Genomic DNA, 15,626 nt, shown 5'->3' with positions numbered 1-15,626 from the left:
CCTAGCAGATGCATTTGATTGTTTGATAGATGAACTGTATTAATGAAAATAAAAATAACGCTGACCCTAATAAAAATGGACCCTTCCATTGCTCTTGCTCTGCTTCCACATTCCCAAAGAGGACATGAATGAATTGCTATTGCTGCCTTTCTGCTCTGATCCAAAAAGGATGGGATCATAGATTTTATATAGGTAGAGGAATATATGAGACTATTCACACTAGCAGCCCAATCCAGGCTAGGGAAGCTCAGCCTGGCTAGGGCTGCTCATGTGGAGTGCCGATACTGGCACTTCCACCTCCGCTAGCCCATTTAACCCCAGCCCTTAACTGGGGTTAGAGGGTGCAAGCAGCGAGACTTTTCTTCTGATGAGCTGCTCCCTGGTATTCAGGTTAGGCCTCAGCACAATAATATAACATTTAGGGGAAAAGATGCAACCCAGCAACCCAGCACTGGAAGCGATAATTGAGAAGACCTCCACAGCTACCATATATTTTCCCTTAGTGCTCAGGTAGGTAGGAACAAAGGACAACCACACACTGCAAAAGACCAACATGCTGAAAGTGATGAACTTGGCTTCATTGAAACTGTCAGGTAGCTTCCTCGCCAGAAATGCCACAGTGAAACTGATAATGGCCAGGAAGCCCATGTAGCCAAGAACACAGTAAAACATGGTTACAGATCCCTCATTACATCCAAGTATGATTTCTCCCATTACTGAATGCTTGTCAGTATCTGGGAAAGGGGGCGAGGTTGTCAGCCACACTGCACAAATTCCTCCTTGAATGAGTGAGCAGGAAAGAACAATGGAGTTGGCCAGTCCTTTCCCCACCCATTTCCTTATCCTGCTTCCTGGTTTGGTGGCCATGAAAGCCAGAACCACCGTAATGGTTTTTGCCAGCACACAAGAAACAGCCACAGAGAAGATGATGCCAAAAGTAGTTTGTCGAAAGAGACATGTCACCTTCCCTGGGTGGCCAATGAATATTAGTGCAGAAAGAAAACAGAGCAGGAGGGAGATGAGGAGAGAGTAGGTGAGGCTCTGGTTGTTGGCTTTAACTACTGGGGTGTCGTGATGCTTCATAAATGTGCCTAGCACCAAAGCTGTGACCAAAGAAAAGGAAAGAGCAAAACAGGCTAAACTGAATCCCAGAGGTTTTTCATAAGACAAGAAGCCTATATCCTTGGGAATACATAAATCCTTGTTTCTGTTTGGATATTTTTCATTTGGACACTTGTAGCAGTTATTCATATCTAAAAAAGAAAACAATCTGGTCTTAAACTCAACAAAGAAACAAGTCATAAATCTCATCAACTTTCCATACATGTTTTTCTCTTACAGATAAAAATTCTTCCTCCCATATCAAGGGGGTCATTCTGTGTATTCTTCTGATATTTTGATTGGGATAATGGTCAAGGTTAACTGTAACTATGTAATGAGGCGCTACACACAATCTGTGTGTAAAGCCTACGGGGCTTCTGTGGGGAGAGCGGGCTTGACCCACTCGCCCCACAGACAATCCAGTGCTGAGCCCTGGGTGGCCAGATTGGCTGCCCACATGACTACCGGCTCCATCACAGAGTCGATAGGGGCAGTGGGGATTGGAAGTCCCAGCAATGCATGCCCCGTGTGAGTGCACAGGGCATGCTGGGGAGACCCCCGTGCCGGGATACTTGTTGTAGCCTCCCAGTCAGGGGTCTTCTCATGAGTCGCCGTGGCACGGAGTCATGCCATGGCGACTCACAATCAGATAAACGGAGTTAGTGGAGCGCTCGCTCTGCTAAACTCATTTAAGGGTGGGGGTACTTTCTGCGGTTTACTGCCAGGAGCCGTGGGGCTCCCACTGCAGCACACAAATTCAGGAACAAAGCAGTCTAGGCTCCCTTTCATGGTTATCACGGCCGTTTTCCTGCGGTCATGATAATAACTTCAATGAGTCTTATTTAGAGTATAATTGTCATGGTTTTCCATTTTCTACATTGAAAGCCGTAACTTTTGTTCCTAAAAGAATCTGGAAACCTCATTGAGACTGCAGAGTATGTGTACAATAAAAAGAGCAAATGATTATACAAAGACACACCACACCACACCACTCCATGCCATACTGTGCCACAGCACGCCACACTGCGCCACATCTGGATAACTTCATATGCTAGGGGTGTGCATGAACCCCAAATTGTGGTTTAGTTCCAATTTGAATTGAACTGGTTCAGTCAAACTGAGCTGTAGGTCCGGTCCATTTGCCTGAACTGGTTCTGTGGTTTGAGCAACAATACTTGTAAAGGGAATCTGGTGAGGATTCACCTTTACAAGTAAAGGGGTGGGGGAATCCACTGAAGGGCAGTGGGGGAGCAGTGAGAAAGGTAGTCTAAGGTTCTTACCAGCCTAGCTTGGCTACTGGCACTGGCACTCACTACCACCCAGTACAGCCCAATCGCCGGATCGCTCTGGAAGCAGGCCGCTTGTGCAGTGGCAGTGCAGTTCCTGCCTCTGCAGATGTGCAGAGGCCATTTGCATGGTCTCCATGTGGGTGGCCTGCTTACAGAGTGATCTGGTGATTGGGCTGCACTGGGAGGTGGTGAGTGGTAGCACTGGCAGCTGTGCTGGGCTGGGCCAGTAAGAACCTTAGACTACCGTTCTTACCCCTCCTCCGTTGCTGCCCTTTGCAGTTGAACCAGTCCCCTCAAACCGGGCTTGGTTCGGTTTGATCATGGACCAAACTGGCCCCAGTTCAGTTCATGATTGAGCAGCCCAACTGGCCTGCTCAACATCGAATTCGAAATCAAATGCTTTGTGCACACCCCTATCATGTACTGCAGCTTGTTCCTAGCCCATCCCCACTGAATTTTCAGTCATGGTTTAAGTCCACAAAAATGACGTGCACAGCCCTCTGGGTTACAAGCAACCTATTTCTTACCAATATATTTCTTACCTTTCTGGTCTGAAATTGTCCCTTCTGGACAAGGGAAGCAATCATAGCAACAAAACGGTTCCCCTTCCTTCAGTTTCCTGCCATAACCAGGATGACAATTCTCACTACACAAAGAAAGAGGCTGTGCCTAATCAAATAAACAAACAAACAAACAAACAAACAAACAAAAACAAACAAATAAATAAATAAAAATATAATCTTGAGAAAAGGGAATTTAGAATCTTGAAAGTCCTTCTTCTTCGTGGCTTTATCCTGTGCTGACCTGGGGCTGATTTTGACAGTTGCCACTCAGCACAAGCAATAAATGCTGAGAGCATACCCACCCTGACTTCACCTGAGGATGTCCCAACATGGACTTGGGACATCTGTGAATTCCATGTGTGGGAGGTCTTCATTTAAATAATCCCTCTGCACATGCTCAGGGATGTAGAGCACATGTAGAGGGTGGATCAAATGAACACCCTCCTCACATGAGTAAGGGATGCCCTGAGATTTGGGGGCAGGTGAGCTATCAGCATGTCCCCAACCCTGCTGCACATGCTAGTTAGCAATAATCTGAACTAGCCCCATGATGACATTCAAAAGATTTTTACTAGGTTCGGGAGGCAACTGCATGGGTGCTTCCTGCCTGATTATATGCTGACTGGGGGAGGAACTGCAATTGAGTGGGAAGGATACTAATATTCCTTTAGTAAATTGCCATCCCGTATATTATTGGGGGGAGAGCATTGCAATGAAATTGGTTTATAGTAGAAGGTTCTCATCCAGTTTTCTTTTTATGGAGGAAGAATTCATTGTTTCAGAAGAGGACTCATTCATTCTGGGGAGGTTTCAGAAGAAGTAACCTTTGGATTCAAACAATTAACTTTGCAAATCAGTGCTGAGACTCAGTGCTCGTTCAGAACTGGAAGACCTCCCACTCTGCTAACAGTTGGAATGTACCTGGTTAAACCAGCTGTGCCATGATATGAAATCCTCATTAATGGTAAACATTTGCTCTGGAGGATCCTGTGGATCCATCCTCCCAACTTTTACTTGATGAAAGGATTGGTTGAAGGAAATAATCCAGTTGACCACATCAAGTCCAGCTACTATCTCTCCATTCTGGTTAAAGAAAACCTTGTCCCCAGCAGTGTTGTTAAATGAGATCCCTCTCAGAAAGTGAAGAAGCTAGTTGAAAAAAGGACAAGGCAAGAGTTTAGAAAAAGTTGCACTAGTGCAGCAGTGTGTTGGATGTTTAAAGCTGAGCTGGAGGACATAAATAATAATGATAGCATGCAATCATGTAGAACCATACGTAAGGCTTGTTCACACAACAGTTAAGTGGGTAGGACAAGGCAAGGGCTCTCCCCATTATCAATCATGTGTAAGTTAAAAGTAGGGGTGTGTGAGCCAGCTCGATTTGAACCATGGTTCGAATTAAACTGGCCCGGTTTGACTAGTCTGAGTTTGAACTGGATTGGCCTCAGTTCTAAGAACCAGTTCACAGGCTGGTTCAGGGATACTTGCAAAAGGAATCCGGCGAGGATTCCCCTTTAAAAGGTGCATTCCCTAATCCCTATCCTAAAGGCTGGAGGTGGGGGGGGAGGCAAGAGAAAGGATATTCTATATCTTTAGTGGAGACCATGGCAGAAGTACTGGAGACACTGGAGGCAGCAGAGAGTGGCAGTGGCGGCTTCTCCATGCTCCCCACAAGCCTCCTGAAGGACAGCCGAGGCCAGCTGCAGCCCAGTTTTGGGCATCCAGACATGTGCTGAGACAGTTTTCATGACCTCCATGCATGCTTTCAGGCTGCTTCCCACATGATCACTTTCTCCTCTCCAACCTAGCTTTTAAATTATTGTAAATGGAGAGCATGCACAGCTCCCAAAGATGGGTTGGATGTCTGCCTTACATACGTAGTGGTCATGTGAACAAGTCTATAGATTGTGAAACCCCTACAGAGAACACATGTAACTCAATCCAACCTGTTTCTCTGATACGTTTGAAAGAGCTGAATAAGAGAATACAGATGAGTGAGAACTACAGCTGGAGTTAGATAAATGGCTACATCTCTAGGTAGGGTTGTGAGAATCCATTCATGGTTGAATCGATTCAACTTGAATCTGGTTGATTTGAGTGATTTGACCTTGAATCAAATCATCCTTGAGGGCATTGACCAGATTCAAAGACAAATTAAATCACCCTAGATTCAGCTTGAATCAATTTGGTGATTCGAGCCTGCATTTTGTCCCTGCAATGCCAGTCCTTCGAGCTTCTCTGGCATGATGGGTTTTTAAAAAGCATTTCTGCCATAGGGGATAATGGGGATACAAACTAGCCCATAATTCCCCACGTAACCTAGAGACACCAAAACAGGATGGGTTGTAGGGCCCCATGGATGCCAACTACCACCCAACCCCCAAAGCAATTAGGCAAAGGGGTGCATTTAAAGGAATTTTTCTGTATTGTGGGTTCTCCATTTGTAATGACTTTCTGAAGAAGTTATTACAAACCAGTAATCCACACTGGTTTGGGATTCTCGGTTTGTAGTGACTTCTTCATAGGGTGTGGTTCCCTATGAAGAAGTTATTACAAACCAAGAATCCACATTACATAAAAATTCCTTAAAATTCACCCCTTTGGGGGTTGGATGGTAGTTGGCACCCATAGGGCCCTACCACCCAACCCATTTTGGTATCTCTAGGTGCTGTGTGTGTGTGTGTGTGTGTGTGTGTGTTTTATTTTTATTTTTCAGCCTTAGAGTAGGCAGCAACACAGTTCAGAATTATGGGCAAGTTCCAATAACCATTATTCCCTATGGCAGAAATAATTTATTTAAAACAACCAGGAATCTAAATCTACACATACTAACATTGTCAAACACAGGAAAAAGTTAAAAATTGCTAAAACAAATTTCATCCATTTTCCCTACTGACTTGCAGTAGACAGCACCCATAGTGCCCTGCCACCCAACCCATTTTGTTATCCCTAGCACTTAAGAACTAGGCTGAATCTATTCAAATTCAAATAGAATCAAATTTGAATTGAATCGACCTAGATTCAAGGGAAGCAGATTCAAGCTCAAATCGAATCAGGGTGATTCCATTCGAACTTGAATCGAATAGCAAAATTCAATTTGTGCACATCCCTATCTCTAGGTGCTTTTGCATAATTGTATTTTTAATATATATTTTAGGAATTTGAATATAATGTTTCTGTATTAGTGACTTTAAGATATATTTTAAAGTAACTGATGATGAAGACTTGTAGTCAAAACACATTCAGTGGCTTTTTATGAGAATGTTTACAGCAGAATATTAATATTCGGAGCATCTGTTCAGTGTATTTTCATATATGTATTTATAATTGTTTGACTTTCTAACTATAGCAAGTTTCTTTTATCCTGCTTGATTTTGTTGGTTTCTTGTGGGTAACAGAGTTTGTAGTTTAATTTCAATATTTTGTAAAATGTATTTACAACCAGTTTTTAATCACTCTTTTCTTCTGCAACTATGTATTTGATATAAATAATAAAACAGTTAACTACACAGATCTGAGATTATTACCCCAACCGATCTGGGTGTGTTCTACCAGGTGGGCATGCTCAGCCTAATACCTGCCATGCCTGTTGATGTTGAAACTCTGGTCCACTTTCATTAATCTTTGCGCTGTATTTGAGCCTAGATAAGGACATGGCATGTAAAGCATGGCCCACAGCACAGACAGCGTTGTAGATGCTGTAGCTGTGGCCAGTCATCCTCAGGTCAAAAAAAGACTCAGGAAGGCTCTCCAGTTTCTCCTTTCCAGAACAAATCCCCCCCTTCATATTGTCCACAACTGCATTATGGAATACGCAGCTGAAGGCATGTTGCCAGAAGTCCCTGATAAAACCATCTCCTCTTGTGTTGGAAGGGTTTCTGTTCTCAACAAACTGGTGAAATTCTGGTATGTCCTTGGAATGAATTGTGAAGGACAGAGCACCATGGAACATATCTAAATCCCAAGTCCTCTGGTAGACTAAGGAAATGAGCTCCATCTGTGTTGTCATGATCCACACTTTACCTTTTGCTCTGTTTGTCGCATGTTCTTGTTCTGATAGATATGGGAACAGTCTCAAATATAGCATGGAGTAAGTATCTCCATAGACAACCACGACATTGGCTTGGTTATCCATGATTTTGTCATATATTTTTGCCCCATTTTGAAACATGCCATCAATTTCAGAGATAAAGCTAATTGCACGGATTCTTTCTGTGAAGGCAAAACAGATGCCACGGTTGGAAAGCATTGGAAACACAGTCTGCACAAATCTTTCTCCATTGTCATTATCCATCACAAGTACTCCAATCCATGTCCATTTGAAATGCAACAGCAAAGAGAGAATCCCTGTGTACTGAAAGGCTTCATTTGGGGCCATCTGGTAGAAGGAAAGTCCTGGAGTTTTGTCATTCATCACTGGAGCAGAGCCATATATGAGCTAAAGAGAGACATGGAGGGGAGGCAAAAGTGAAAATGGGAAAAAAACACATGTATTTAAAGTGTTTTTTTTTAAAAAAAATCATATCTGTTAGCAATTCTTACAGCAACTTAGTAAACAGAGTGAATGTTCTCATTCCCATGCTACACACAGGTCTCCTTCAGATGTAATATGGAATTGCAGGTCCAATGGACTTGCAGTTCAAGCCCCCTCTCCCCTCGCTCTCCCATCTGCATTCAGACATTCGGGAGAGACTGCAGAGAGGCGGGGGTTGCTGCCATGCGGGTTTTCTTCCCAACAGAAGGGGAGCCTGCACAGCCAATCGTGCCGGTGTGGGGGAGGAATTTCTTCCCTCAACTCCAGTTCCATAGGGCTGAACCTGCGGTCCCAGCATTTGGATGTAATGCTGGTGCTGTAAAACCAGAGTTGAATGAGTCCAAACTTGACTCTGAACTGAAGTTTAAGAGTGGCGTTCGGGGGGGAAACTGTGGGTCCCTTCTCACATTAAATTCTGGTTTCCCAAATTCAGATGTGCGGCTAAGGATAATCGTTGGTGAAGGGACCTCTGGTTTCCTATTACTTCTGAATTCTGCCATAATGGGCACAGGCTGAGCTAGGAGTGGCTAACTTTTGATAGTTAGGAGCTTCAGAACTGAACAAAACTGGGGAATACTTGGCTCACAACACCTGCTCTTTAAAACTAACAGAATAACAGAATTTAGAAGTTCAGAGGGACAATGAAGGTATTCTACTCCAAAAGAGCAGCAGTACAGTGCAACATACCTTAAAGATGGTAATGCAGCCTCTCTTTAGCAACATCTAGAGAAGGATATCCCTTCCTTGCACAAGGCAGGCTGCTCTAATGTCAAACCGCTCTTACAGTTAGTATTACCTTCTCATATCTAACCTAAACATGCTTCCTTGTAATTTCATCCCATTGATTCTAGTCCTGTCCTCATGAGCAATAGCAAACATGTCATAAGAACATAAGAAAAGCCCTGCTGGATCAGGCCCAAGGTCCATCTAGTCCAGCATCCTGTTTCACACAGTGGCCCACCAGATGTCACTGGTAGCCTACAAGCAGGAGTTTTGTAGTTTTGTATAAGGGCATTATAATAGCCATTTTATTTTCAATCCCCTTCCTAATGATCCCTAGCATGGAACTGGCCTTTTTCACAGCTGCCGCACATTGAGTCGACACTTTCAACGAACTGTCCACCAAGACCCCAAGATCCCTCTCCTGGTCAGTCACCGACAGCTCAGATTCCATCAGCGTATACTTGAAGTTGGGGTTTTTCATCCCAATGTGCATCGCTTTACACTTGCCAACATTGAACTGCATTTGCCATTTTTTCGCCCATTCCCCCAGTTTAGAGAGATGATCCTTTTGGAGCTCCTCACAATCCATTTTGGATTTCACTATCTTGTCCCCTCCTTCTTCTATAGACAGTCCTTCAGATATCTGAAGACAGTTCATAGGGCTTGTTTTCCATGCCCCTTGTCATTTTTGTAGCACCTCTGAAGCTTAGCAGATTATCAATGTCCCTCTTTAAAAGCATTGCCCAGAATTGGGCATAGTATTCCATATGAGGTCTAGCCATTATAGAATAGGACTATTTTGATTGATTGACCCGGCAAAGCCAACATTAAATCCCTCCAAGGCTTCTTGGAATCCTATTGGATCCAATAACCTCTTCGGGCGGACCATTCTAATAGGCCCCTCACTCCTGCAGAGGTGGAAAGTGGTTGTAAACCTAACCTTAACCAGATGGTGGTCCATCCATGACAATGGGGAAATCACAGGAGTCCCCACCCACTGAACACCGCCCTGATCAGAGTAAAAGACCAAATCTAGTGTGTGACCTGAAATGTGCGTTGGTCCGGAGACCACTTGGGATAGGCCCATAGTTGTCATGGCCACTATGAACTCCTGAGCTGCCCTGGATAAATTGGTCCCAAAATGAACATTAAAGTCCCCCAGCACCAAAAGTCTGGGAGACTCCAATGCGAGTTCCACGACAAAGTCTGTGAGCTCAGTAAGGGATTCTGTTGGGTGGTGGGGCAATCAGTATACCAACAGAAGTCCCAATCTATCTCTGGTCCCTAAACTTAGGTACATATATTCAATATGGTCAGATACCTTGGCAGGGACCCTGGTAAGGGAGATGTTATCCTTATAGACCACAGCCACTCCACCTCCCTGCCCATGTCCCCTCACCTGCTCCTCTACAGAATACCCTGGAGGAAGAAGCTGGGACCAGACTGGGCCACCAGCCTCCCACAACCAAGTCTCGGTGATACACACCAGGTCAGCCCCTTCATCCATAATCAAATCATGGATGAGCTCAGGTTTATTTTAGACCAACCTGGCATTGCAGAGGAGCAAGGTAAGGGTTAGGGTAAGGCTATGTGGGTTGTTGGCAGTGCTCCCCGTGGTCACAGAGCTGGCAGGACAGCCGGAAGGGGAGACAGCTATTAAATTTATGACTACCATTCCCCTGGAACGGCCTGCTGACCTGCCAACATTACTTCTTCTATTAATATTGGTGTTACTTTCACACCAATGAAACAAAACAGGACTACAAGAAAGAACAAGTCAAGAAACAAGCAGAAAAATGGAAAAAGAAGCCACTTCATGGTCAATACTTGCACTACATAACCAGAAAATCAAACATCACCAGGACCTGGCAGTGGCTTAAGAATGGCAACTTGAAGAAAGAAAGAAACAGAGGGTTTAATACTGGCTGCACAAAAACAGGCACTAATCAACAACAAAGAGCAAGTGCCGCCTTTGTAAAGAAGCAGATGAAACAGTGGACCACTTAGTACCAGTTGCAGGGGAGTAATGGCAGAAGAGAGGGCACGCCCTCAACTCCTGTCTGTGGCTTCCAGCGGCATCTGGTGGGCCACTGTGCGAAACTGTGCGAAACAGGATGCTGGACTAGATGGGCCTTGGGCCTGATCCAGCAGGGCTGTTCTTATGTCCTTATGTTCTTAATCAGCTGTTGTTAAAAGATCGCACAGACTGACTACAAACAAAGGCATGACAAGGTAGCAGCGATGATGCACTGGAACATCTGCAAAAAATAAAAGCTACATGTAGCCAAAAATTGGTGGGACCATAAAATTGAAAAGGTTGTAGAAAATGAAGATGCAAAAAGATTATGGGACTTTTGACTACAAACAGATAAACATCTGCCACACAATACACCAGATATAACTGTAGTTGAGAAGAAAGAAAAACAAGTTAAAATAATCGACATAGCAATACCAGGGGATAGCAGAATAGAAAAAGAAAAAAGAAAAATAACAAAATACTAAGATCTACAAACTGAAATTGAAAGGCTGTGGCAGAAGAAGAAGAAAATAATCCCAGTAGTAACTGGCGCCCTAGGTGCAATTCCAGAAGACCTTGAAGAGCACCTCAGCACCATAGGGGCCACAGAAATAACCATCAGCCAATTACAAAAAGCAACTTTACTGGGAACAGCCTATATTTTGTGGCAATATCTATAACAACAACAATACTGATAATAAAATTCAGCCATCCCAGGTCCTTGGGAAGGACTCGATGTCTGGATAAAACAAACTAGTCAATAACACATGTCTGACTGTGTAAACAAGAAATAATAACAACAACAACAACAATAACAACAACCACCACCAACACCACCATCAGCCAATTACAAAAAGCAACTTTACTGGGAACAGCCTATATTCTGCGACGGTATCTATAAAACAGCAACATTGATAATAAAATTCAGCCATCCCAGGTCCTTGGGAAGGACTCGATATATGGATAAAACAAACCAGTCAATAACACCTGTCTGACTGTAAACAAGAAATAATAATGTAATTGCTGAAAATGCATCCATCTTTCTCAAAACCATAGGATCACATCTGGAAGAGCACAGGAAGGGATATCCTACCTGAGGAATCTTGTATATATCCAAGACAATTGCCACATAATGGGAGATATGAGCATCCAGTCCTCCAATGACTGCTATAAGGTTATTCTGCGTGCCACATTTGTAGTTGGGGACAAATCTCTCCACTGTAGACAGAAGTTGCATTGCAGCATAATAGGTCCACTTTGCATCAAAATAACTGTCATAGATGTGGAAGCCCAAGGTGACATTGGGTAAGAGTTGAGAGTTTTCATTGATTTCCTTTGCTGCAAATGCCAAGGCCAGGATGTGCTGATAATTCTTAGGCACTGCCCTAGAATTGAAGTTGTAGTCTGCATCAGAAGGACATTCTGAAAGTTCCCATCTCTGCTGAAGTGGTTGTGGAATAACAGGAACCTATTTTCACTTTTGGTGGACTTGTTCAGGAGTTTCATCTTTCCAGTTAGAAGTATTTACAGAAATGAGTCAGATCACAAACCAGAAGATTAGTGTTTGTCCACAGCTGGCGTTATTAAATATATGTGTTGGGGAAAATGTGGGTTTATTATCTAAAGAGTTACTTGTATTTATGTTAACTGATGCCAGAATTTCAAAACATGGCTTTAGATAATTTGTGAGTTATAAGAATTTGTGGCTTATTATGATTTCAGAAAAGTTGACTCATATCATTCAGTCCCATTTGCCTTTTGGGTTACATGGTCAGATTTTATTTTATATAGTAATAGGGGAAATTATGGTTGTCTTCCCCCTTCTAAAGATATTAATGTGTGGATGGACGAACTGTGGATATTAAGTAATTTAATAGGTTATTTTTTTCTTGCTGTTTTCTTTGTATATTAAGAATTAATAAAGGAATTTTTTAAAAGGACATTCTGTTTTTATGTTTGGTATGTCCTGTGTTGTACTCTGTCTCTGTCTACCTCACAGGAGGGTCATAGAGTCTGCTCTGTCAAGACTTGCGATGTCTCAGAGTTGGTGGGGAGGGAGTTGACGTTCACCCTTCTCCTCCTCCACCAATCAATGGGAGGAAAGGTCTACGGTCCTCCCCGGGAACCGTCCAGTCCAGGCAGCCTCAATACCAACTGACATCCTCATCTCGGCTGCTTGTTCCATATATAAAGCCCTGCAATCAGGACAACTGTTCTCCCCTCCTTGCTCTTCCCCCTCAGAGGTCAGGCAATTGACTGGGCCACCCAATCCCTAGCCTCTGAGGGGGCCTCCTTTGTCAACCCCACCCCTGTTGCAGGCGTTATCAAGTTGGGCTGGAACAGTGGGGCAGGTGTGAGGCTTTCCTCACTGCCACCAGCCCAGGCAGCAGCCTGTCGGGCCATGCTGACCCATCTCAGGGCAGTGGCTGCCCACTCCTCCTGGCTCTCCTCTGGGCTGGGGGAAGAGCCAAATGGGTCGTTGCTGCTGTGCCGGCTTTACACACTCCCTGTGATGTTGTTGCCCAGCCAGGTAGGTAATCCAGTCTTTCAGGCAAGGGCAGGGGATCGTGACACCTGTAAACTTTTCATTAGAATAATTTATTACATGTAGCCTTTCTTGGGGTAATCCTAAGGGGGTCTATGCCAAGAGAATACTCTAAACAGGAAGGGAGCAAAGAATATGGCCATAATTGTTAAAAAAAACAAAAAAAACCCTAAAAACAACAACAACCTACCCTCATAGCAGTTTAAAAGAGCACTTTCTCCTTTTTGTTTGTCTACACAAAGATAACACACAATCAAACAGAATCTCCATTAAACAGTATAAGATCATACTTTTTATATTTGCTAGGTAAGGCCTATGTTTAGGGTACAGTGTACTAAAACAACCATACAAAATCATTACAAGATGCTGCTATATAACATTCTCTCTCTCTCTCTCTCTCTCTCTCTCTCACACACACACACACACACACACACACACGGGGGTGGGGGGGGAGAGAGAGAGATTCAAATACCATTATAGCCACCAATTCCCCTATGAAGGCAATGGCTGACATGGTGTACAGCAGTTGAGGGTTGTGCAGCAGTCGAAATGGCTTTTGAAGGGAGGGGAGAGAAGCAAAAATCCCTTTCTCTGCCCCCCCCCCACCCTGCATTTTCTCAGCAGTACACCTAGCCATTGCCACAAGGAAGTGGGAGGCTCCCTGAGGTCCCACAGCCCTTTGTACACTGACCTACTACAGTACATCATGTCTGCAATTATCAGTGAAACAAAGCTGTAAAAGATAATGAAGGGAAATAAGGAAAGCAGGAACAAATACATTTGAATATCAGCAATAATAAATGCTATGAACACGGTGGGGATGGCATCCAGGTGACAGTCAATAGTACTGTACTGAGGAACAAAAACGGAATTAAAAAAAATAACACCTTACACAAGCTCCTCACGCAATGCTTGTGGTGGCTCTTCATTGAAGGCAATTGAACTGGAGATGATTGTAGCATGAGAAGCAATGCCACCAAGGATAAAGTCACCTGAGTGGTGGTATTTGTGAAGTGGAAGGTGTGGATGACAGATCCTGCATTTCACAGCCTTGCTTACTGTGTGAGGAAGCAGTACTAGCAGTAACAGCACTAATATCATCCTTTACACATGAACAAATCAGCCTTCTACCTACAAATTGTCTTGTCTTCAGCAACAGCACTCTCATTAGAGTCTTTGTCATTACAATGGACTGACTTGAATGGTCATTCTATTCCTAACAGGCTATTTGGCACCAAGATTATATAATATAATGTAAGTTATTAGAACTCAAACAAATTGAGCCACATCTGTCCCTAGTCCTTTTTTTAGTTATTGGCTACTTGACAGAGTTTGGTTCTGTCCTGTAGAAACAAACAACAGAATTAGTTGTATACTTTTTAAAATAATTTGTGGGGGAAAGCCAGCAATTTAAACTTGTGGATTCCCTGTGGAATTTTCTTGGAAAACATGTTTGTCACATCCGAGCAGAAGGTTTTGGGTTCTACTTAGTTGTAAAGGAAGGGACATTTTAGCCTTTGAATAAACCAGAACAAGAAAAGGACACCAGAAATTAGGCTATACACTAAAAAAAAGGCCAATCTGACATGGCCCAATCTGACATAAATACAATGGGAATTGGAATGAGAAACCCTTTAGAATGTCATGTGGTCAGGTCAGATTTATGGTCAGAATTTCCAACATGGGTCAGATTTTCCATAGGATCAATGAGAAACACACACAAAAATTACTAACTCTATAATGATTAGCAGAAAGCTCTGAAATTTCACATGGTGGTAGCACATGATGACAGCAATGTATTATGTGTGTTGAACTTGAAGGCAATCAGTTGTTAGTGAAACTTCTCTGGGGTGATCGGTGAATACCCCAAAAACTACCTTTTGGGATCAAGTGGGGAATTTAGCTTAGAAAGGAACAGTTTCACGTAAGTTTTAATTTGCACAAAGTTGAGGACGCAGGAAATGAATTGGACTGAGACAAGATTTAAGTTTCAAAATAAAAAGATATTTATTATAGCACAGAGGAGAGAGATTGGTGGTTAAAGCAATATTACTATCAAAAATATGTTTAACTGCAATGAGGAGTTTTGGCTTAGAGGCCTAATTGAGTAAGTTCCCAGGCGGGCAAGAGAAAGAGGCTTGAAAGATAGAGATGGTTGGGGGTGGGATGGTTGGGGGTGGGATAGCTTGGATCTAAGAAAGGGATAGAGTGGATCCAGTTGCAGGGCACACTTTTCAAACTTGCAATTTCACCTGTTCTGGGCAATGAGACCTTGGTGCTCCTGGGATGGCTGTAGAGTCTCACTCCTGAGGAACAGCATGTTTGGAAGCAGGAAGGTTTCAGGGGTTAGTAGAGGAAAAGATGCCCATGAGATGATTTCCTCTGTGGTCCAGCTTTCTGTGGCTGCAAGGAAGGCTGGATGGATCGGCAAAAGGTTCGATCCAAAAAGGGGCATGAAAAGCTGGACACTGACTGGTGTAAAGGCTTGAGCAGCAGATTACCCAAGCAGCTGGTGATTCCAAGGTTTATGTGGATCGCAAGTGAGAGCACAAGGGGTACTCAATAGAGTCCCAAGTAAGAGGCACGAGAGAGCACGCTGGATCATGTAACTGGGGGTTCTTATACTCAAAGACATATCCTGGGGGTGAATTCCAACTGACTGTAGCTGTCTAACAGGTGTGTTGGGAGGGACCAGCAAGAATCCCACTGTTGCTGATCTTTCCTCCTGAGTGGAAGTGGGAATTGCCAAGGAATGCCAAGGCTTTTGTCATGAAAACAGCTTTTATAGATGCGAGAAGGGGCATCTGCATAAATGGAGACGTCCAGTAATCTAATCAGTACATTTGATGGGTGC

The 15,626-nt window shown here is 43.6% G+C and overlaps 1 protein-coding gene across 1 annotated transcript; it reads right to left on the bottom strand.

Annotated features, from left to right (window-relative positions):
* Nucleotides 1-324: 324 nt before the first annotated feature.
* On the bottom strand, nucleotides 325-13,955 carry LOC128330965 (vomeronasal type-2 receptor 26-like). Its single transcript, XM_053264333.1, has 6 exons — nucleotides 13,765-13,955; nucleotides 11,321-11,612; nucleotides 6,531-7,391; nucleotides 3,875-4,102; nucleotides 2,933-3,059; nucleotides 325-1,253 (listed from the first exon to the last, which is right to left on the bottom strand). The coding sequence occupies exons 1-6, from the start codon at nucleotides 13,953-13,955 to the stop codon at nucleotides 325-327; spliced, it is 2,628 nt and encodes an 875-aa protein (XP_053120308.1).
* Nucleotides 13,956-15,626: the final 1,671 nt, after the last annotated feature.

The sequence above is a fragment of the Hemicordylus capensis genome, chromosome 6 (assembly GCF_027244095.1).
Source record: "Hemicordylus capensis ecotype Gifberg chromosome 6, rHemCap1.1.pri, whole genome shotgun sequence".
NCBI classification, from domain to species: Eukaryota; Metazoa; Chordata; class Lepidosauria; order Squamata; family Cordylidae; genus Hemicordylus; species Hemicordylus capensis.
The sequence above is the reverse complement of the archived record's forward strand: the minus strand, read 5'-3'. Positions and strand labels throughout refer to the sequence as shown.